Source organism: Heloderma suspectum, chromosome 16 (genome assembly GCF_057233095.1).
Source record: "Heloderma suspectum isolate Gila_16-S chromosome 16, 16-S_ref, whole genome shotgun sequence".
Lineage (NCBI taxonomy): Eukaryota > Metazoa > Chordata > Lepidosauria > Squamata > Helodermatidae > Heloderma > Heloderma suspectum.
In genome coordinates this window covers 19,816,321-19,839,067 of record NC_139473.1, presented here as the reverse complement: position 1 = coordinate 19,839,067, position 22,747 = coordinate 19,816,321, and the positions used below count along the sequence as shown (strand labels likewise).

Here is a 22,747-nt window from a genome sequence, read left to right as displayed (position 1 = left end):
GTGAATGTCACGGCCACACAGGGACTTGGCCCTGCCGCTCCTAGAACATTTGGTTTGGCTATACATGGCAGTCAATGGCTACAGTCTTGATGGCTGTGTGCTCCCTCCAGGACCAGAGGCAGTGAGCCTATGAACACCACTTGCTGGGGAAGATGGGTGGGAGGGTGCTGTTGTGCTCATGCCCTGCTTGTGGGTTTCCCGTGGGCAGCTGGTTGGCCGCTGTGTGAACAGAATGCTGGACAAGATGGACCCTTGGTCTGATCCAGCAGGGCTCTTCTCATATTCTCATGTTCTTAGTCCCGTCCCCCCCCCCGGCTTTCTTCCCTTGCCCTGGGCCACCTATGGAATGCCCAAAGGGTCAAAATTAGCTCACTCGCAAGCTGATTTTGACCCTTTTCGTGCTCCGTAGCCCGGAGTGAGTGCTAAGTGCTCCGCTACAGAACAATCTACCCGTGAGTATGTCACATGCCGGGGACGCACAACGCCTTCTGGCATCTGGCTGGCTGCTGCGGGAAGGTGGATGCTGGACAGGGCAGACCCTTGGTCTGACCTGGGGCACGTTGAGAGCCACGCTGCGTGGCGTTTTGGCCCTCCATCGCTTTGCCCCTGTTTGTCAGGCCCTCCCGGCAAGCAACTTGGTCGTCCCCCTGCCTGCTTTTCTCCTTCCCTTCCCAGAATGTAGCAGGGTGCCAGGTAGGAGACTCAGTGCGCTAAATGGCAGAACATTTGGCTCCATTACCTGCATTCCACACTTGGTTTAATTTCCAATTAGCCTTGGATGAGAACAAAGTAATCAGATTGCTCTTCTTCCTTGGTGTCCCTCATCCGCTCCTCCCTTTTCGTTTCTCTCTCTTTCCTGTCTAACTCCCTTATTTGTATTCTTCATTTTTCCCATGATGGGGAGAGACTGGCCGCCCCCCCCCCCCCCCGCTGCCGCCTTGCTGAGCTCGTTCGTGGAGGCTTTTCTTGACTGCGATGCACCGCCAGTCTCTGTGGCTGCGAGGGATGGTCTCGCTTGCCCAGTTCCACACCCTGCTGTTTGCTCTTCATTGGTGCCGACTCTTTGGAATTAGACATGCTTTGGGGGCCAAGAATCCGCCTCCTAACACATGCCCAATGCTTCGTTATTATTTTGCTTTTAAAGGAGAGATTCGGGGGTCGACGGCTGCATTGAGGTTGCATCCTGTGACCTGCCTTAGTTGCTATATTGAGATAGACAAATGGCTGGTCTAGCCCAGGGGTGGGGAACCGCGGACCCATTGGGCCAAATCCTGCTTTCTGGGGTTTTCCAGGTGGCCACACCCCCTTTGCCTGGCCCCCCTCCTTTTCCTTCAACCACTGATAGTTGACCACCAGCTTTTGCTCAGTTTCCCCCCATTCGAAAAGGTTGAAATGCCTCTCCTAAGGCGGGAAGAGCTTTAAGCTAAAATATACCGGGGTTTTGTGTATTTTTGGCTCCACCCCTTTTGGCTTTGGCCCCGCCCACCACCAGAGTGCAGCCCTCAAGAGCTGCTCCGAAACAGAATTCAGCCGGCAGGTTGAAAAGGGTTCAGCACTGCTGGTCTATCCAAGTGCGGGAGACATCCCATGTGACCTTCCCCAACCGGCTGCCCTCTGGAGGTGTGGGACTACCGCTCCCATCACCTTGGCCCTGCTGGCTGGGGATGATGGGAGTTGTGGTCCGAAAGCATCTGGAGGTCACCAGGCTGGGGGGAACCGCTCCAGGATCTCAAGCAGTTTCATGACATTCTCAGACTTGGAGACGCAAGAGATTTTGCCTTCACCTTTTCCATGCGAACATTGAAGAACGTTTCGGCCATGGCTTCTGTTCCTCTATTCACAGATGTTTGGGAGGGACGGGTTTACTGATCCACCAGTATATGTCTGCGTGTGCGTGTTGGGTAAAGTCACTCTGCTCATGCTCAGAGACACGCTGCCTCTTACAAATATATTTTCAAGCTTAACCCTTTGATTGAAAGGGGTTTGAGGCTGGAGCCCGACTTGTCTTAAGCTTGTCCATTAACTTTTAACACTTTGAACAGAGCAAGGGTTGAAGCACCAACACAGTTCGCTCCGCCCACTGATCTTTAACTCATTCTGTGACTGGGCTGTACTACCTCAGATGCTCACAGGACGGCATTCTCCTCCAAACAACATGGAAATTCCTTGCACCTGGAAAACTAGCATTTCAAGGGAAAGGGTAGGCTAGAACCCTTCTCCCTTACCTGCTAACTTTCTAACTCCAGGGAATTTAAAAAACATTGTTTGAACTTTTCTTTTACTGTGCCTTTCCATAGAAATATCCTCAACTCAGCTTACAATCAGTATGTGGCCGTTTTTAAAAGGCAGTCTGATGAACAATACCATTAATAAAACCCCAAACCCCAATAGTTCCAGCAGCCGCAGCAAGAATTAGAGACCGTGATATCATTGACACTCACGCCCACGTGTACACACTGGACAGTTCTTGGGATTTTCTCCTGTACTGGTGGCATTTAGAGGACACAAGTGAAGCAAAACATTACAGAATTCTCTGTTAAGCAGGTCCATATAAATTGTGGCTCATCTGCTCAAAGTGTAACGCACTCTGAAGGCTTTTCTTCTGAACAGGGCCAAGGGCTGATCTGAGTTGGCTTATTTCTGGGGTCTCCTAACATGGTGCCCACAGACTCATCTATTGGCACCAGCCAGGCTGATTTTGATTTTCTTTCTTAAGATTTTTTTAAACTGGGCGGCCATTATTTGGGTTCCGAAGAGTGGTTTTGTGTTTTGGAGGTCAGACCCCACCTCTTCCTTGGACTTAGGTTCTCGGGCAAGTGATTTTTCTTTTAGTCTCACCAGCTTTGCCTTGTGGAAAATCAGTGTTTTGTGACTGGCCGTGCCCACCATGGCAGCCATTTTGTGAGAACCCATGACACTCCAAATTCAAAATGTGCCTCCCATCCCAAAAAGGTTGGGGACCCCTGGTTTATCTGTGATAGCCAAAGTTTTCTGGATGGCATACGATGGGTGGATGCTCACCCAGGCCAGCTGATTTGCACCAGATGTTTGGTGCATCACACGTGCAAAGCCACCCAGGCTGCGCTCCACCGCTGAGCCTTCTCCTCCCCCTTTCCCCCCTCTAGGTGGTGGCCAACGCCGTTGCGGCCTTGTCTGAAATCAGCGAATCTCATCCCAACAGCAACTTGCTGGATCTTAACCCGCAGAACATCAACAAGCTGCTCACCGCTCTGAATGAGTGCACCGAGTGGGGCCAGATCTTCATCCTGGACTGCCTCTCCAACTACAACCCCAAGGATGACCGGGAAGCCCAAAGGTAGCTGAGCCTGTCTGACGCCGAGGCTCATGTGCTTCGCCCGGATTCTTCCCCTCTCACAGGTTCCCCTGAAGCTCAGCTGCTCCGCAGCTGTGCCAGATGGACGAGGCGCCCCATGCGCAGGAGACGGCTGATCTGTGGATCCCCTCGCTGCAGGATCTTGTAGTGTCCGCTGGCTTGCGCGTCTTCTGGGAAAGACGTGGAAATGGCCCTAGAGGAGAGCTCTGTCAGCCTCTAGCCAACATAGAATGGCCTCTCGGTGGTCTGTCTTTGGAAGGATGCTACTTTCCCCCTTAAACCAGGGGTGGGGGACATTTTTTGGCGCAAGGGCCAAATTGATTGTGGACAGTCATGTGAGGTGCCACACGCCTGCAGTGGCAGGATCCGCAACATGATTGCTCCCACCTCTCTCTCTCTCTTTCCCCCCTTTCTCTCCCTCTCTCCCTCTCCCAAACCGACGCATGCGCATACTCAGTCTTTCTCACACACAGTCGCTCGCTCGCTCTCTTTCTCTCTCTCTCTCTCACACACACACACACACACTCACTCACCTACACACACTCTTTCTCACATACATGCACACAGACTCTCTCACACACATGCACACTGATGCACTTCCTCGTGCACACTCTCACATACACACAGACTTTCTCTCTCTCTCACACACACACACACACGTGCGCGCACACATAGTCACACATTGCCACGCCCCCGCTGCAATCAGGGTTTTTTTTAAAGCCTCCACTGGCACCAACCCAGTTTTTTTAAAAGCTGCATTGCAGTGGGGGGGGGTTAAGGGGGCTTGCAGTGTTGGGGAGTAGACCCCCTCTCCCCAAAATGCACTTCGAGGCCAGGCTGGGAAAGGCTGTGTTGGACTGCTGAAAGAAAATGAAAGCGCTGCGGTGGCCTGCCAGGCAGGGTGTTGGGCTCAGCAGAGTGAAGGGCGGCAAAATACAGGCGTTCCTGAATGCCGACAGACATCCCTCCAGCCTGCCAGAGGTGGCGCTGGTGGAGGTTGTAGATTTCTGGAAGGAAGGAAGGAAGGAAGGGCCTAAATCTCTGCCTCCATCCCCACCCCCGGCAGCATCTGCGAGCGAGTGACCCCCCGCCTGTCTCATGCCAACTCTGCCGTGGTGCTTTCGGCCGTCAAGGTCCTCATGAAGTTCCTGGAGCTCCTCCCCAAGGACTCTGACTACTACCACATGCTGCTGAAGAAGCTGGCCCCACCCCTGGTCACCCTGCTGTCCGGAGAGCCCGAAGTCCAGTACGTCGCCCTGCGGAACATCAACCTGATTGTTCAGAAAAGGTCAGGGGGCTGGGGGCTTCCGAAGCTTCTTGATAAATTGCTGCCTAGAAGGGAAGGTTGCAGTCTCAGAGCTGGTCCGGATACGCAACAAATTGAAGGCTGGGGGCTCTTTTCCCTGGGTGCTGTGCAGTCCTGAGAAGGAGGGGCAGACAGCTGCGTGCGGGGCAGACAGATGCGCCCAGGTCACTCTTCACGGGGGCCGCTGATGCGGCAGGGCATTTCATCTTTTGCTCCTATGCGGAAGGCTGCTTTGCCCTTCTGTTGCTTTTCCGCTTCAGGTGTATATCTGAAGCCCGTCTTTCTTAAAGTTTGTCATTCTGTTATGACTTTTGTCTGGGATCAGCCTGTGTTGGATTAATACTCCCAGATGCTGGGAGTTGTAGTCGGACACATCTGGAGGGCACCAGGGTGAAAGCTGCCCTAGATGACTTACTAACTCAGCCTTTCCCAAGGGCTGGACCACAACTCCCATCTTTAGACTGACACCCGGCGCCCTTCAGGTGGGTTGGGATGCATCTCCTGCCATGGTGGCTGGGGATGATGGGAGGTGCAGTCCAACTGATTTGGCAGGCGCTGGGTTGGGGAAGCCTGACGTAACAGATGGTTTGGAAATCACAACTCAGTGTTTAAAGCTGTGGCTTTTCCCTGGTAACGTGGCAGCCCCGAAAACGTAGACCACCTTTTGTCGGAAATGAAAGAGCGGCCCCGGGTTGATCATTGGTGCACGCACATTTCCCTCCCCAGGCCAGAAATCCTGAAGCAGGAGATCAAAGTGTTCTTTGTGAAGTACAACGACCCCATCTACGTCAAGCTGGAGAAACTGGACATCATGATTCGCTTGGCCTCGCAGGCCAACATTGCTCAGGTAAGCCCCGGGACTGGTCCCGCTCTGTGCGCGTGCTCTGGGAAACGATGAGCACAGGAAGCTGGGAGACGCAATCCCTGTTATGTTTAAAGATGCTTCTCTGCTCACTGTGCAGTAACCTGTAACGTATTCCCAGGGCATATTTCCCCACCCCATAACAATGAGGACTAGAAACCTGGGGGAGAGAGAGACTGATTCTCTTTGTTTGGAGCAGAGCAGCAGCAGCACGCCAATATGGGGAGGGGCGCAACTATCAATGTTATCGGCACCAAATTAAATTTCTTTTTGGAAAAAAATTATGTGTTTCTATCAGGTTCTGGCTGAGCTGAAGGAGTACGCCACGGAGGTGGACGTAGACTTTGTCCGCAAAGCTGTACGGGCCATCGGACGATGCGCCATTAAGGTTGAGGCAAGTAACCCCGCCTCTCTCACCTTTCCGAATTTCAGATGCCGCGTTTCAGCCCCGGGGCTGATGGAACTTCAGTTTAGGATGACCGGATGGTGTGTAGCAACTTTTTGAGTGGTAGCTGTGTTCGTTTGTTTACTTCCTTATGGCATTTTTACCATGCTCTTCAGCCAAAAAAGGCTCTCTGGGCTGCTTACAAAGATAACTATGAATTCAGTCACTGCATGTCAAGCTTACAACTTAAAAGTCATGACTCAAAAGGAAAAAGGATTGGGAGGGAGGAGGAAAAAAGCAAATGCATCACTGGTTTTCCCCATACCCCTCATGTTAGTCTGTCGCAGAGAAAGCCACAATGAAGGGCCGTTGAAAGATTAACAGCTTTATGGCTCCTGCTTTCATGGGTCAGAAATGCACTAAATCAGATGCACAAAATGTTATTTTCAGTGGGTAGGTATATATTCTACACGGCTTTAGACAGAGAACTGGAGACAGTGGATCAAAATGGCTATGAAGATTTTACATCCATCCATATAACAGCTTTCCTCAGTCTGGCGCCTTCCAGATGTGTTGGAGTTCAACTCCCATAATCCCCAGTTGCCACGGCCATTGACCATGCTGGCCGATGGTGGTGGGAGTTGTAGACCAACAGATCTGGAGGGCACCATGTCGAGGAAGGCTGTTTGGGAAGGTTGCCCGAAAGCGTCACATGCTTTGCGCTCCTTTGGGATCCGTCCTCTGCTGAATGAACACAGAAGGCGGGGCAGGGCAGTGAGAGCGGTCTGGCTTCGCCCCGAAACGTTTCCTCGCATTACACAGATGTCCTTCCCCTCTCCCCGCCCCCCAACAGGTTTTTAAAGTACTGGTTGCTCTGAGGGTATTTTTTTCCAGTCGACCAGCCTCAAACGGCGGTTACTCTGGCGAATAAAAGAGGGAGACGGACAGGCTGTAACAGAGACCAGAAGCTTTTAGAAACGACATGGCTTCCCTGCTGACTTAATGGCCCTGCTTCATATCAAGGGCCACCGAGGGCAGCGGAGGAGAATGTGGGAGAATGTAAAGCAGCCTTTTCCAGATGTCTGAGAGCTGAGACAGGCGCTCATTTCTATTTTTCCTTAACCAATGCTCATGTTTGCACCCAAAAAGCTTATTTTTAGAATGCGTAAGGAATAAAATTAGCCATCCTCGCAGGGCTCTCCCCCGGATCTGGATGGGCCCTCCTGGTTTGGATCAAAGTAAGCCCAGAGGAACTTAAAAGATAAAGTAAGATTCTAGTCCTCATGGTTCTAAAGAATGGATGGATTTAAATAGGAATATAGGCAGTTGCCCTATCCTGAGTCAGACCCTCGGTCCATCTAGCCCAGTATGGCCGGCACTGACTGGCAGCAATGGCTGTCCAGGGGTTCAGGCAGGATTCCTTCCTAGCCCACCCTGGAGATGCCGAGGATCAAACCTGGGACTTTCTGCTCGCAAAGTAGGAGCTCCAACACTGAGCTATGGTTATTCCGTTAAAAATAAAATAGGATTCCAGCCCTCATGGTTTTGAATAGTTGGATTTTAAAGAAGAACCTGCCATTTCCTAAGTCAGACCTTTGGTCCGTTTAGCCCAATATTGTTGACACTGCCTGGCAACAGCAGCTCTCCAGGGTTTCAGGCAGGAGTTTTTCCTGCCCTGCCTAGAGATGCTGCCAGGGATCAAACCTGGGACCTCCTGCATGCAAAGCAGGGGCTCTACCACGGAGCCATGGCCACCCCCGCCCCAACTAACATGGGGGATATAGGACGCATCCTGTTATACCATCAGACTATTTCTCCATCGAATCCCTTGTCTGCTCTGAGCGATAGCAGATCTCCGGGGTCTCCCAGCCCTACTACCTCCGGGGGTCCTTTTCAACCGGTGAACCCAAGGATTGAAAACACGGCCCTTGCATGCACAGCAGGGATTCTGTGGCTCCTCCCAGAGCCGTAATTGACCCAGGGCACCTCCTCTGGGCACAGATTCCTGCCGTGGTAGGGGTCGATTGAATCACACCTGGGGCAGGGCTGTGGCAGGTGCGGCCGCTGCCAGCAACGACTGTTTGGAAAGTGGCAAAACCTGAGTGTGGTCCCTGGTGGGTTCAGGGGGGGAGTGTGGCCCCCAAGCCCCAGAACCCCCCCCCCCCACATTTAAAGGAAGCCTTCTGGTGTGAAAGCTCAACTTGTATCCTGTACCAGGGATCTTCCCATATCCACAAGAATCACGGAGAAAGGAGTGGGATGGGTTTGGGAGGAGCTGCATCTGGGCCGGGGTTAGACGAGAGGCCGAGGCTTTGCTTGACCGGCTCTCCTCCTCTGCTCCGTCCCTCCGTGCAGCAATCGGCTGAGCGTTGCGTGAGCACCCTGCTGGACCTCATCCAGACCAAGGTCAACTACGTCGTCCAGGAGGCCATCGTGGTCATCCGGGACATCTTCCGCAAGTATCCCAACAAGTAAGTGTTCTTACCCGAAGTGGGGAGTTCCCACCCCAGTGCCAATGTAGCACTCCTGATCTCCTAACCACTGTGCCCCCTGCCTGTGGGGACCGGGCATCGGGGGGACCCTGCCCAGTGCAGGGGACCCTGCTGTGGAGAGCCTGCCTGCTTTTCCCAGCTGATCAGCTGGACCGTGTGTGTGTGGGGGGGGTGCTGGAGCTGGTGCAGAAAAGGCGTTTGCCTCTCCAGAGCCCCGGCACCCTCTGCGAGCGGCAGAGAGGCAGTGATTTCGCTCGGGACCAGGGGAGGCTTTTGGTTCTCCCCACCCCCCAGCAACCTGTCAGTCCCAGTGGGCAGGAAGGGTGTGTCTGTCAGGGGAGGGGGGCCACGCAGGGGGTGGAGGGAGGAGGTCTGCGTGTGTTGTCGCTGTAGGGGACAAAATGGATGTGCAGCCCTGGACTTGTCTGGCTGTGCTCCAGGCAAAAAAGGCCCAAGCCCGAACCGGGAGTATCTATAGCAGGGGTGCAGGATCTTTTCAGAGATGCTCTTGGGAGCCGCATTCCAGTGGTGGGTGGGGCCGAAGGCAAAAGGGGCAGGGCCAACGATGCAAAAAATACCATCCTGTTTTAGCTTTGAAGCGCTTACCACCGGCAAGTATGCCTTCGTAGAGGCATTTCAACCTCTTAGAATGGGGGGAAAGCTGCACAAAAGCCCAGGAACCCCCAAACGGTTGGGGGAAAGGGGGTGGAGCTCAGGAAGGGGGCATGGCCCGCTGGGGATCCCGGAGGGCTGGATTCAGTCCCTGGGCCTGACATTCCCCAGCCCTGATTCACAGTCAGTTCGGGCACTGGTTGGGGGGGTGAAGATCCAGTGGCAGCCGCCGGTGTGCGTGGAACTATGTTGAGAGCTGGCTCCAAGTCCCCATACCCCTGATTACGACTGACTAATGGTTTGGTGAGCGTTGGGAGGCAGTGGAGGAGCAGAGGCGGTGAGGCTGCCTCCGTCCAGGGACGTTTTTGCAAATTTGAGGAACTTGGGAATAGGAGAGGGAAGCCGCCTGAGGAACAGAGCGTGTGCTGCTGTTGTAGCCCTGCATGGGACTGGAAGGGGCAAACTGGCGGGGGGGAGGAATGGCTCAAGCCAGCAGCTCATGAGCTTGCCTGGAAAAGAAGCAGGGGGGAACGGTCGAACATGTTAAGGACTAGAAGCTTGAAAAGGCTGTGCAGAGAAACAGGATCCCTGGTCTGCCGCAGGACGTAGCAATAGCAGAGTAAGCTGAGGCCTGTTTTAAACTTTGCCTTGGTCAATCAGGTACGAGAGCATCATCGCCACACTGTGCGAGAACCTTGACTCTCTAGACGAGCCGGATGCCCGAGCAGCCATGATCTGGATCGTGGGCGAATATGCGGAGCGGATCGACAACGCGGACGAGCTCCTGGAGAGCTTTCTGGAGGGCTTCCATGACGAAAGCACCCAGGTGATGTTTGTGTATCTCTGCGCTCCTCCGGAGACTTGCCCGCCGCTTTGGGGGAGGAGACGGGATCCCTGCTTTTCCGTGGCCCCCGGTTCAAATGACCCAGCGTTCACGGCCCAGCCACGATCTGTCGTTATGTATGAACCTGAAACCGTGGAGTGTTCATGGGCTGTTCCACCAGGCTGCTGAGCTGGTGAGCAGGAGCGGTCAGAGACCTGCAGCCTTTTGACGTGCCCGTGCTGCAGTGCCGCAAAGGCATTTGGGATACAGGGAGGGAGCAGGCCAAGGAGGAGGGAAGCAAACAGCCTAGGGATTGAAGAGACAAACCACGGCTTGTTCAGTCATCTGCCAGACAAACTTTGGGTAAGGCGACAAGCCATGGGTTAAGTAAACCATGGGTTAGCGTTATGTGCGAACCAGGCCTAAGTCTGTATTCTGTGACTACTGAGCATGCTGAGCCCTCTTTGGCCTGTTTTGGGGGTTTCCTCCTTTAGGCAGTCCAGATGCTATTAAGGGCTTTTAAAAGGCAACCATTCCTGGGGATAGAGATCAGGGGTCAGATGGCCATGCCCCCTTTCTGACATCCCAAGCTGGTTCCCGCTCCCCCTTCCCCAGCCATCGATGGTTTGGTGGTTTCCTGGCTCTTGCACAATTTCTCCCCCACCCCACCTGTTCTAATATGTTGAAATGCCTCCTCTAAGATAGGGTTGTTGGCAATAACAGCTTAAGCATTAAAATACACTGATGTTTTGGGCCCCGCCCCCTTTGCCTTTGGCCCTGCCCACCGCTGGAAGGCGGCCCCGAGAGCTTCTCTGCAGTGGGATTTCCCCCTTCCCCACCCCGGCGTAAACTCTTGCTCCTCTCCTCCTCGACTTCAGGTGCAGCTCACCCTCCTGACCGCCATCGTGAAGCTGTTCTTGAAGAAGCCGTCCGAAACGCAGGAACTGGTCCAGCAGGTCTTGAGCCTCGCTACGCAGGTAAGCCGCGCGCCTGGCCCGCTGGCCCAGCCTTGGCGACAGGACAGACCGGAGCGCTTGGGGAGGCGCCCTCCAGTGGAGACAGGTGGCTCCGGTGTCAGTGGGGCAGGGCATCCGCTCTGGGTCTCGGTTGGAACCTGCCAGAACTCTAAAGGAGCTCTCCAAGATGCTGAAACCAGTTTGGAGGTTTGACTTCCAGGGGCAGGGAGTTCCAAAGAAAGGGGGCCACCACGCTGAAGGCTCTTCTTCTGGTGGACTCCAATTGGGCCATAGGTCCATGTGGAACCACCATATATATTAGGGCTGTCAGCGAATGAAATAACCCTTCATTGATTAAACAAGTGGGTTTTGATTGCTCGGTTAAATCTGCATATTTGCATGTAACTTAAAACAATGTTTTTGAATGGGAAAGAGCATACTTTATATTTCAGATGCTTAAGTATCTGTCTCAGCTGGTGCCAGCATTGTATTCAAAGTGTGTGTGTGTGTGTGTGTTGCCTGATTTAATCCAGGTGTCTTTTTTGGCTGCTTCAGTAGGTTTTGAATTCATGAACCCAATTAACTTAAAATGTGCAGCCCTCAAAATAATTGGCAAGCCGAGGACACAGGAAGCAGAGGGCAAAACAGAGTTGGAGGGCATCAGGTGTGGAAGGCGGCTACGTGCCCATTTATTGATGCATTACCATTCTTTCTTTGACTTTTGGCACAAGTCAAAGGCCTCCAGTCACAGATTCCAAATCGCTGCTTGCAGGTGCCACTAGGTCAGCATTTAGGTGTAGGCATCCCAAATCGGCTTGCACAAGAATAGCAGGATCAGACGCTCAGCACAGACAAAACCGCCGGTGTAGAATTCCCAGCGGGCGGGCCGTGGAATAGGCAGGGCCCGTCGTTAGTCCTGCAGCCTCTGGCAGTCAGATATACGCACCATCTCTGAAGCTCTCATATCTAATGCTTTTTCTTAAGCCTCTCCTGCAGCATGCAGTGGCAACCAGGACTCTCTAGTGGCCTGGGTTGGCCTACAACTCCCATCATTCCCAGCCACGCTGGCTGGGAGTTTGTTTGTTTGTTTATTACATTTATAGCCTGCCATTTGTCCTCTTTAAGAAACCCAAGGCGGCGTACATAATCCTCCTCCTCTCCATTTTATCCTCACATCAACAACCCTGTGAGGTAGGCTGGGCTGAGAGTCTGCGACTGGCCCAAAGTCACCCCGTGAGCTTCCATGGCCAAGCGGGGACTAGAACCCGGATCTCCCGGCTCCCAGTCCAACACTCCACCCGCCACACCACACCGGCCCCCCAGAAGAAAGTTTCTGGGGGTCGGAGTCCAACATGTCTGGAAGTCGCCCAGTGGTGGAGGACTGGTGCAGAACCGTTATTTCTTTATCAGATGACCCCTTGTTCTGGATGTTAAGTTTACGTAGGGAACATATGCTAAGCGATTTCGCTACTCATGTCCAGGTCTGGGTGGCTTCTGGGAATAACCTCTCTTGCCACGTGGGGGCTTGAAATCACACAGCCACGTCTGTGAAAGGGAGAGCTGCACAGCTTTCTGAAAATCACGAGGTGGTGCAGTCAGGCTCTCTGAAGGTGGGGTCTCCAGTGTGGCCCTCCAGTGCTCTGCCCTTCCTGACTTTATTTTTAAGTGAGAGCCTGCATGTTGCAAATATGTAATTTGCCATTTGGGGCTCAGTAGCTGCGTGCTCAGTTTCTCGGCCCAGTTACTGGTCTCTGAGCCTCATCGGTTTGCCTTCTGTGGAATGGGTTTTGGAACGGAAAATGGTGGATTCAAACGGTTTTGTGGGTTTTGTCTTTTGGAGCTCAGACCCCCACCTCTGCCTTAGACTTACATTCATGGACAGGTTACTTTTCTTTTAGTGTCACCACTTAGCCTTCGGTTTTGTGACTGATCCTGTCCCCCAAGGTAGCCATTTTATGAATGAGCAAGACTCCCCCCCCCATGGTAGCCATTTGTGAAGAGCACCCACAGCACTCTCAAAATTCTTGATGTGCCCACTGACCCAACAAGATGCCGTGATGGCCACCACTTTGGATGGCTTTAAAAGGGGTTGGACAAATTCCTGGAGGAGAAGGCTGTCCGTGGCTACTAGTCTTGAAGGCTATGTGCTACCTCCAGTGCCAGAGGCAGTGAGCTTATGAACCCCAGTTATGGGGGAACATGGGTGGGAGGGTGCTGTTGCACTCCTTCCTGCTTGTGGGTTTCCCTTGGGCAGCTGGCTGGCCACTGTGTGAACAGAATGCTGGACTAGATGGACCCTGGTCTGATCCAGCAGGGCTCTTCTGATGTTCTTGAGGTAGGCCCCCCCCTGCTCAATGACTACAGTACAGAATGCTTGTTTGGGGTTTTAGTCTGGTATAATGTATCCGCCCTGCCTGTACTCAAATTTAACCCCTGAGGTTGACACATGAGCTTATTTCACCGATGGCCATGCTGTCTGGGGATGATGGGGATTGTAGTCCCACACATCTGCCAGTCTTGTCAGATTGGGCAAGGCTGGTCTGCTCTGATTGGCAACTAGGTACATGGGAATTGACAAAGTCCCATTGTATGTTGGCCTCTGCTAATACAGAAGTCACCCCTTTCTGGGGCAGTTGCCTGCTATCTCTGACCCTCTTATCACCACCTTCTTTGCCCCACCCCAAAAATGTCCAATTAAAAACAGCAACAAAAAATAACCTTGAATCATAGAATCCATTGTACCATATTATGCAGACGTATGATGAAAAACAACCTCAACCTGTGTGATCTTATTGAATCTCAGAAATCCTAGATGTTTCTTTCGGCACAGAATGTCCAAAGGCTCTGCTTTGAACCTGATTGCTCCATGCCTTCGTGTCTCCCACTTCACTCTCCGTGTCTGCTTTACATTGCAAGCCCCATGGGGGCACAGACTGTCTCTTTTTTCTTTTTCTTTCTTTGTTGAAGAAAGTTTTGGAAAGCCCCACGTCCACGGAAGATGGGGATACCCATAAATAAAAACTCACTGGATGTTTTCTGCTTTTTATTGCCTTCAGGATTCTGATAATCCGGACCTGCGTGACCGTGGCTACATCTACTGGCGCCTCCTCTCCACTGACCCCGTCACAGCCAAAGAGGTGGTCTTGTCGGAGAAGCCCCTGATCTCGGAAGAGACCGACCTGATTGAGCCCACACTGCTGGACGAGCTCATCTGCCACATCGGCTCGCTGGCGTCCGTGTACCACAAGCCTCCCAACGCCTTTGTGGAGGGCAGCCACGGAATCCATCGCAAGCATTTGCCAATCCACCACGGAAGGTAAGGACGCCCGAATGGCCCTGCTGGAAGCTTCCAGTTCTGGAGCGCCCATCCCAAACGGGCTGCCTGCCCTGCTTCTTTATCTGAAGTATTTTTATCCTGTTCCTCGGCCAAAACGGCTACCAGAGTGGCTTACGTATACTCAGTAAATGAAGACCTCCCTGCCTGCAGGCTTACAGTCTAAAAAGACACGAAGTGCAAGGAAAAAAGGAAGAGGAAAAAATGGAATTTTTTCCATTTGGGAAAAATTCCAAAACTGGAAGCCAAAAAATTCCAAAACTGGGAGCCAATTCCGAAACTGGGAGCCGTTTTGGTCTTGGAATGGCCCCACTGCCCCCTCTTGTCTCCCTGTGTTATAGCTAGGGATATCCGTTGTTGGGAAACCTGGCCCTGTTTGGGCTCGCCAGACTTCCATGGTGCACCCGACACGGCTTGCTTTTGCAGGCTGAGCTGCGCCGTTTCCCTGAGTTCCGGGGACAATTGACACATTTTTTTTGGTCTCGGCCATAATTTGCTCAGAGATTTGCACAAATTTCAGCTGTAAATTGCACAATTTGAGCAAATTGTAATTTGTGCAAATCACTCAGTTTACGGCTGTAATTTGCACAATTTTTTATGCCGCTTTTTTTTTACAGAAATGCCACCAGCTGGCCCGACTCATTGTGCACTGAGTGGGGCCAGCTGGCGGGAAATGGAGTGGAGTCCGGAGGGCTGAGCTGCTGAAAGTTCGTTGAGGTCCAGCCTCCAACCACATTCCTCTGACATCCCTAGTTACAGCCTGCTGGAATGGATGCTGAGGGTGGCAGTTGAGGGAGGAAGACCTTTCCTGGGGGTGGCCTTTCAGCAGGGCTGGTGGAATGGCCCTGCCTCGATGATGGGGCTTTTGCTTTATGCACCAAAGTTTTTGCTCTCCCTGAGCTTTTTGGAAGGATACCATGATGCAACTGCATGTGACTTAGTCGTGTTAGTCATGTCACTTTTCCTTTGAATATTGTTGAATTTTAGCTGCTTCTTTATTTTGTTTTTTATTCATGCATTGTTTTAACATGGGGTTTAAGCTGCCTCGGAGACTGTGGGTAGGCGGCGAGCGCGTCCTTGGAAGAGATAACAGTTGTTTGCCACCATCCTCGCGAGTTTGTGGTTGAGGCTTGCTTGATGAAAAGCTAGCCTGGGAATTCTAAAATCAATAACACAAAGCAAAGCCTGCTTATTTATCTATTATTTGTTTAAAATATTTTTATCCTGCTCCGCAGACGAGAAGGCTTACATATAATTAATAAAGCACAACAGTTCCTGCCTGCAGGCTTACAATCTGAAAAGACACGACACACAAGGAAAAAGGGGTGGGGAGGGAAGAGGAAGAAAAACTATGTCTTTCAGCAGGGCTGGTGGAACGGTCCCGCTTCCCCCTCTCACCACCCTCAGTACAGCCTGCTGGAATGCTACTTGCATAAGAACATCAGAAGAGCCCTGCTGGATCAGACCAAGGGCCCATCTAGTCCTCCATTCTGTTCACACAGTAGCCAACCAGCTGTCGACCGGGAACCCACAAGCAGGACATGAGCTCAACAGCACCCTCCCACCCATGTTCCCCAGCAACTGGTGTACACAGGCTCATTGCCTCTGGTCCTGGAGGGAGCACATAGCCATCGTGACTAGTAGCCACTAGTAGCCTTCTCTAGTAGCCTTCTACTCCAGGAGTTTGTCCAGCCCCCTTTTAAGGCCATCCAAATTGGTGGCCATCACTACATCCTCTGTTAGTAAATTCCATAGTTTGACTCTGTGCTGTGTGAAGAAGCCCTTCCTTTGATCTGTCCTGAATCTCCCACCAGTCAGCTTCATGGGGTGACCCTGTTGGGTTCTAGTATTATGAGACAGGGAGAAAAAGTCTCCCTATCCACATTCTCCACACCATGCATAATTTTGTAGACCTCATGTCTCCCTTTGCCCTCCTTCTTTCCAAGCTGAACAATCCTAGCTGTTGCAACCTTCCCTCCCAGGGGGGCTGCTCCAGCGGGCTTCCCAGCAGCCTTTGTTTGGCCACTGTGGCAATAGAAAGCCGGACTAAATGGGACTTTGGTCTGATCCAGCAGAGCTCTTCTTATGCCACTGAGAACCACAGGAACTGATAAAGACACCTCCTCCTCCAGCAAAGTCAGCCCCTCATCAGACTTGGTCCAAACCAAGCTGTTACAACAATCCCAGCTGTTGCAACCTTCCTTCATAAGGGAGATGCTCCAGCCCCTGGATCATTTCAAGTTGCCCTTTTCTACACCTTTTCCAGCTCTGCAATATCTTTCTTTAGGTGTGGTGACCAGAACCGCACACAGCATTCCAAGTGTGGCGGCACCACAGATTTGTATAGGGGCAGTAGGATGTTGGCAGTTTTATCCTCAGTTCCTTTTAGAGTTATGGCTACTCGACATCGCGCACATGCCGCGCCAGCTGCTTCCCTGCGGGAACGCCGAGGCAGAGCGAAGTTAGCTCGGAGCAGCTTGCAGGAGGTCCCCTGTGCCATCGCCTCTCCTGACAACGCGCCCAGTTTAATGCTTCCCCTCTTCCCCCCTTTCCCTGCAGCACCGATGCAGGAGACAGCCCGGTGGGTGCCACGACCGCCCCGAACCTGGAGCAGCCACAGGTGATCCCGTCCCAGGGAGACCTGCTGGGCGACCTCTTGAACCTCGACCTCGGCCCGCCAGTCAATGTGCCCCAAGTCTCGTCCATGCAGATGGGGGCCGTGGATCTCCTTGGAGGGGGGCTGGACAGCCTGGTGAGTGGGCCGTCGGGTGTTTTGCTTTCCCCAGGGATAGGCTCAGATGCTCCACGCTGTCCCAGCGAGTTGCTCTGGTCCCAGATCCCCACGCTCAGTGCTTCGCCTAGCCGCGTACCATTAAATATCCAGGCCACTGGCTTGCCCTCCTTGTCTCAGTGCTAAAGAGAAGCTGGGAGATGTGAGGGTCTGGATGACCACCGCCGAGAGGATACAAGGCCGTGGTGTTTCTGCTGTCTGCTCCATTTCAGCCCAGGGGGTTGCAAGTCAGTCAGAAGATTTCTGTGCCCCCCACCCCCCATTTTTTGGCGGATCTGCTGTCATTGGGAGCTGCAAACAGATTGGACAGAAAATTGCTTAGGGTGGAACTAAACGTGAACGGAAACGCTCAGTTGCCGTTGAAATCGGCATCCCTGCTTCTCCTCCTCTCCAGTCATTGTCTGTTCCTTGGTCCCTGCAAGCAGCAACCAATGAGGTGAGGCGCAGGGTAGGAAAGGTGGAACACAGAGAAGTCAAAGTCACACTTTAAAAAGAAAACCTAGGTGTTTTCTAGGTTTTCCCACCTAGAGCTGGGATCGGGAGCCCCAGACCTGCGGGCCAGATCCGTCCCTCCTGGGCTCTCAGTCAGGCCCTCCGCGGAGGGCTGCCCCCTTTCCCCTGACTGCCGATCATTAGGTGGTTTTCTGGCATGGTCACCCCCCCACCCCCACCCCAATTCTAAAACATCGAAGTGGCCTGGCAGTTTCAAACTTTAAGCTAAAATATGCTGGCCTGTTGGCCCTGCCCCATTTGTCTTTGGCCTGGCCACCACCGGAAGACGGCCCCCAAGAGCATCTCTGAGATAGAACCCAGCCCTCGCAAGGAAAGAGGTTCCCTACCCTTGAATGAGATGGAGGAGGAGGAGGGAGATGGCGCTGCTGTGTTTGTGCGGCAGCCGTGACATCCCTGTATTAGCTGGCCACACCTTTGGCACCCGGGGTGTTGCGGCCTGACTGCTTCTGGGCCTCGGAGGGCTTTGGCGGCAGCTGCAGCCTGGCGTGACCCGAAGGAAGGACAAGGCCAGGAAACGGCGTGTAGTTCTTGTTCCTGTCCTCCGGGCGTGGGAGCATGCGGGCCTCCAGGCGTTGCTGGACTGCAACCACCATCAGCCACTTGCCAGCAGAGCCAAGGGTGAGGGATGAGGGATGATGGGAGTTGCAGTCCAGAAACATCCAGAGGGCCACACGTTCCCAGGATTCGAGGGCGCTCTTATTTTGAGAATCTTCAGTAAGCCACTTCCGAGTCCCTCTTAGGGCAATAAAACGGGATGTAATTCAGGTCTCCCCCAGCCTGGCGGCCTCCAGATGCATTGGACTGCAACTCCCATCATTCCCAGCCAGCAGGGACAATGGGAGTTGCAGTCCAACGACAGGTTCCAGTGGAGGCTGGTGGCTCCAATTTCGGTGGGGCTGTGAATCCATTCTGGGTTTTAGTCAGAACCAGCCAGAACTCTAAAGGAGCCATCCAAAGTGCTGAACCCTATCCCCAAAATGAGTTCAGCACCTTGGAGAGCTCCTTTAGAGTTCTAGCTGGTTCTGACTAAAATCCAGAATGGATTCACAGCCCCACTGAAATCAGAGCCACCAGCTTCCGCTGCCAAGTTCCACGCTGGCTGTGAATGATGGGCGTTGCAGTCCAACACATCTGGAGGACACCATGGTGGGGAAGGCTGATAGAAATAAACAGCTTAAATGACCCTGTGCCCTTCAGAAGGCAGGTCCAATCTTGATGGGGAAGATGGCACCCCTTTTCCCGGTTTATTTAACAATTTGTTTTATTTGAAATGTTTGTTGCTTGCCTGTTCTGCTTGCTGAGCACCCAAGGCAACTCGCAGCCCTGCGAACATTTCAAAGACAAATAAAAAACACATCACGCTTGCAGCCCAGACAGCTCCCGCGGGAAGGAGGGGTTCCCCTTTCCAGACAGTCCTTCTTTGTGGAGCAACCCCCCCCCGCCCGACTTCAGGGTTTTCGTTGTTCCTTTCCGTTGGGACATCAGACATTGCCGTGACTGGAGGGGGCGACCTTCAGCGTGTGTGTATGTGTGTTTGTTTGGGGGGTGATGAGAAAGGCTAAGCTTGTTTTCTTCGGTGCGCTGTAATGGAGGAGTTTGTGTTCACACTCCAAGACTGTAAACAGGGAGCATAAGGCAGGGGTGCAGAACTCAACTGGGTTGGGGGCCAAATTCCCCCTCCCCAGTCCTCTGCGGGGCAGATGACATCAGTGGGTGTGGCCATGGCCACTGACATTACCCAGGGTGAAGTGACACCCTGACACCCATGTCCCTGCTGTTACTGCCAGTCAGACATGACAGTGGGGGTCAGGGGAGGCTGAAGCAGACAGGATTGGGCGAAAGGCACCATGGATACCACTCAGATGAAGTCAGGTTCATATGTTTGCATTTGGGGAGGGGCCAGAGCTCAGAGCACAGAATTTTGCACACAGCATGGATTCCCCTCCCAATAGGAGTGGGGGCAGCACTCAGCAGAATTGCCCCGTTATTTCTGGTCTCAGATCAGAGATTACAGCCGGGACTCCCTTGGGCTGTGGGGGGCGGGATTCCTCCAGGCTGCCCCACTGGCCGGACTGGGGAGCCTGGCAGGCTGGGGGTCCTGCAACCCTGGCATACGGTGTCTATGTCACACCACAGATATCTCCCTGATTCATTGGAGCAGACGTGTGGAAAGAAGATAATCAAATAAAATCCTGCTATGTCGGGTTTGAGGTGTTCAGCTCCCCGTCCCATTTCCTTGCTTAGCGGGATGTTAGAAAAATCAAAATCAGAAATCAATAACAGCCCCCTCCCCTTTTCCGGCATTTGAGATCTGAGTAGTGCTGCTATGCATTTTCAGTCATATTTGTGCAGCCATGAGGACTAGGAACTTTGTGTGTGTGTACATGTGTTAAATGATAGGTAAGATTTCCCAGTGGTTGAAACCGGTTGCACAGCCTGCACCTCCTGCAGGGTTCTAATCGCGCACGCAATGCTGCTTAGGTTCTGAAATGTCACCTGGTCGCTCCAGCCTGATGCCCCACTCAGACAATGATTTGTCACTGGTTGGCCGCTGAATTAACGCTCCCGGAGCAGCTTCCGGCTGCCCCAGTCTCAGCACCGGAGCTGAGCTCCGCCCTGCTTCTCTGTCATCTCAGCCGGGACTTGGATGCTTCACGTCCCTCACATACCATCGCAGGATCTTGGCGATGGAGAGTTGTCCGCCTCTGGAGACGAAGAGCCAGGCGTTCTGGAGAAGGCGGACGCCTGGAGTTACACTGTGGGATGCAGAGCAGACTCTGCTCTCTGCTCGAATGAGTGTTCAGGGTGGCCTCTCCTTAGCCGTGGTGCATCTGCCGCGGGAGCAGCGCTAAGAGACACCGATCAGAACGGGCAGGGTTGGTTCACAGGGCAAGGGCCGGCTGCTCCGTGCTCAGGCAGCCATCTTACCACCTCCCCCTGTGCCGCATCCAGAGGCTGGTAGCGTACCCCTCAGGGAGGGCGATTCCAAGGCCTGTCTGTCGCAGAACAGCAGGTGAGATCATAAACGTGACGCGTGAGCCTTCAGATGGCAGCGGATAATTGAGTACTCTTCTGTTCGCTACCCCCTTCATATCCCTGCATGCAGAAAACTAGCATGGCAGGGGAAAGGGTTCTATTCCGGCCTTCGTCCTGACTTGCTTGGGTCTTTTTTGTTTTTCAGATATACATGCAGGGATTATATATATTAACTATTTCCTACAGTCTGAAGTAGTACACTTGAGATGCAAGTTGTGACCACCTCATTAGCCATTTGTGAGAGCAACGCTAGGGGGGTGCCTCAGAAGCTGGAAATAGCAATATTCTCCTTTGCACAAAAAGAAGCTTGAATGTTCTGCCGGGGGGAAGAGCTTGTTTTTACAGCCTGGATGAGTTATGCAAATGGCTGCATACCAACCAACCTTTCCTAGCCTGGCGCCCTCCAGTGGTGCTGGACTACAATTCCCATCATCCCAGGGGATGATGGGGTTCATAGTCCAGCACCACCGGAGGGCGCCAGGTTGAGAAAGGTTGCTACATACTATCTCTGTTTTATGCAAATTTCACTCTGTTAGTTGCAAAAGAGGTGCAAACATCCCCCAGGCCTTCCCCACGGGAGGTTTGTACACCTTTGGCTTTAAAAGACCACAACTTTCTAGCCCTTATGGCTGAGGTTTGGAATTCTGTGGTTGATGCCTGCTGCAATCTTTAAGTTGGCAAGGGAAGGTGCTGAGTAAGATCTCCAGAAGGAAAACCATCCGCACTCTGGGTAAGATCGCCGTCAGCACCAGGACAGCACCTCCCTCTAGCGGAAGAGGGATAAGTCCTGCAGAGTAGTTAAAACCAGGCTCGGAGGAGGCGGGGATTGTGAAGAATAAGAGGAAGTGTGCAAATGCATTGAATCTATTTAAGATTTATTCACGTGGATTTTGCAGTGTTATGCCGCCCTCCTGCGGAGGCACTTGGGGCAAGACACACAGTGTCACGTCTGAGCCCTCCCGGCATGTGTGTAGTCAGACAAAGAAGTCAATCCCCAAGTACTCTGCTGCGCAGATGCTGGAGCTTTGTAGGGTCTGGGGGGCCAGGATTGGCCTTTGGCGAGGTGAGCTGACTGGGCACTCGGGCGGGGTGGTGCTGCAGCCTGGAGGGCGCCCTTGACACCGTCTTCCCAGTCACAGAGGAAACAGGGCTGGTGGCACCCGAGAGAAAGTGCCCAAGCCCTGGGAGCCCCAGAAGGCCGGGCTCCTAATGCTTGTGGCAGGCCTGGCCCATCACAGGGCGGATGTTGCTCGCTCCTGACTCCTTTCTGGATCTGAGGAGGACTCCCAGGAAAGCTCACTTGGTTAAGTCCCCGTTCATGCCCCGGGGCCTTCCAGCCCGGTGCCCTCCGGTGTGTTGGACTGCAATTCCCATAATCCCCCCGCCAGCCTAGCCAGGTTGCAGGAGGCTGCCCCGGAGCCCCTGGCAACGGGCTCGTTGGGGGACTGGGGCTGCTGGAACTCCCCCCCCCCCCGCTCCATCCAGACCTACAGAGCACGGGGCGGGGGAAACACTCTCCCTGTGCATGAGAGAGCGCAAGCATGGGAGCCAAGCAGCCTCAATCTGCATCTCTCAAGGTTGGCTTCCCAGCCTGTGGCTCTTTTCGAGATCATCTTGGCGGAGGAGCTGATGAAAGCAGATAAAAACATCTGGTTCTATTCTGTAAAATTATTCACAAGTGGTGTTGACGCCACTCTCTGTGAGGAGCTTCCTCACCGCTTGATGGGGCTCTGCTTCTCCCCCACCCCCGTTCTCATTTCACCGGGGGGATGCTCCCAAGAGCCCCGGGGATCTCTCTGCCTCTTACACAGCTGGAAATGAACCTGGAGGGCCTGGAAGCCTTCTCTCTCTCCCCTTCGCTAGGGCTGCCTTCGCCATGCGTTCTGGGCGTGCTCTCGGAACGCAGCAATAAATCCCAAAGCAGCAGCGGTTGAATATGATTGCCTCTGCGAGAGGAAGTCATAATGCCTAAGTGCACCGATATTTTATCCTCTGAAAATGTAGCGCTTGCTGAGATTGAAAGAGCGAGCGAGCCCGCGTCTCCGTTCCTCGCCAGGCCTCTTGGCTTGCCAGGAACTTATTGGTGCAACGGTTTGGACATAACTGGCATTGGCCGTGTTATTCTGTTCTATTATTTATGTATTTATTTTTATTACATTTCTGTACATCTCAATAGCCGAAGCTCTCTGGGGGTTTACAGAAATTAAAAAAGCATTAAAATATATTACTCAAAATGCAAAACCATCTACATAAAAACATAAACAGGCACCACACACACGGATAACATATATCTAAAAGAATGT

The 22,747-nt window shown here is 53.0% G+C and overlaps 1 protein-coding gene across 3 annotated transcripts in view; it reads left to right on the top strand.

The window, feature by feature from the left end:
* AP2B1 (adaptor related protein complex 2 subunit beta 1) overlaps nt 1-22,747 on the top strand; it is a 99,666-nt gene that overhangs the window by 35,925 nt on the left and 40,994 nt on the right. For all 3 annotated transcript variants that reach the window (XM_084822987.1, XM_084822988.1, XM_084822989.1), the window contains 9 exons: nt 3,126-3,316; nt 4,401-4,622; nt 5,367-5,487; nt 5,801-5,896; nt 8,243-8,358; nt 9,652-9,817; nt 10,693-10,791; nt 13,827-14,086; nt 16,664-16,856. In XM_084822987.1, coding sequence (XP_084679113.1) covers nt 3,126-3,316; nt 4,401-4,622; nt 5,367-5,487; nt 5,801-5,896; nt 8,243-8,358; nt 9,652-9,817; nt 10,693-10,791; nt 13,827-14,086; nt 16,664-16,856 — 1,464 coding nt within the window. The remainder of the gene's footprint in view (nt 1-3,125; nt 3,317-4,400; nt 4,623-5,366; nt 5,488-5,800; nt 5,897-8,242; nt 8,359-9,651; nt 9,818-10,692; nt 10,792-13,826; nt 14,087-16,663; nt 16,857-22,747) is intronic.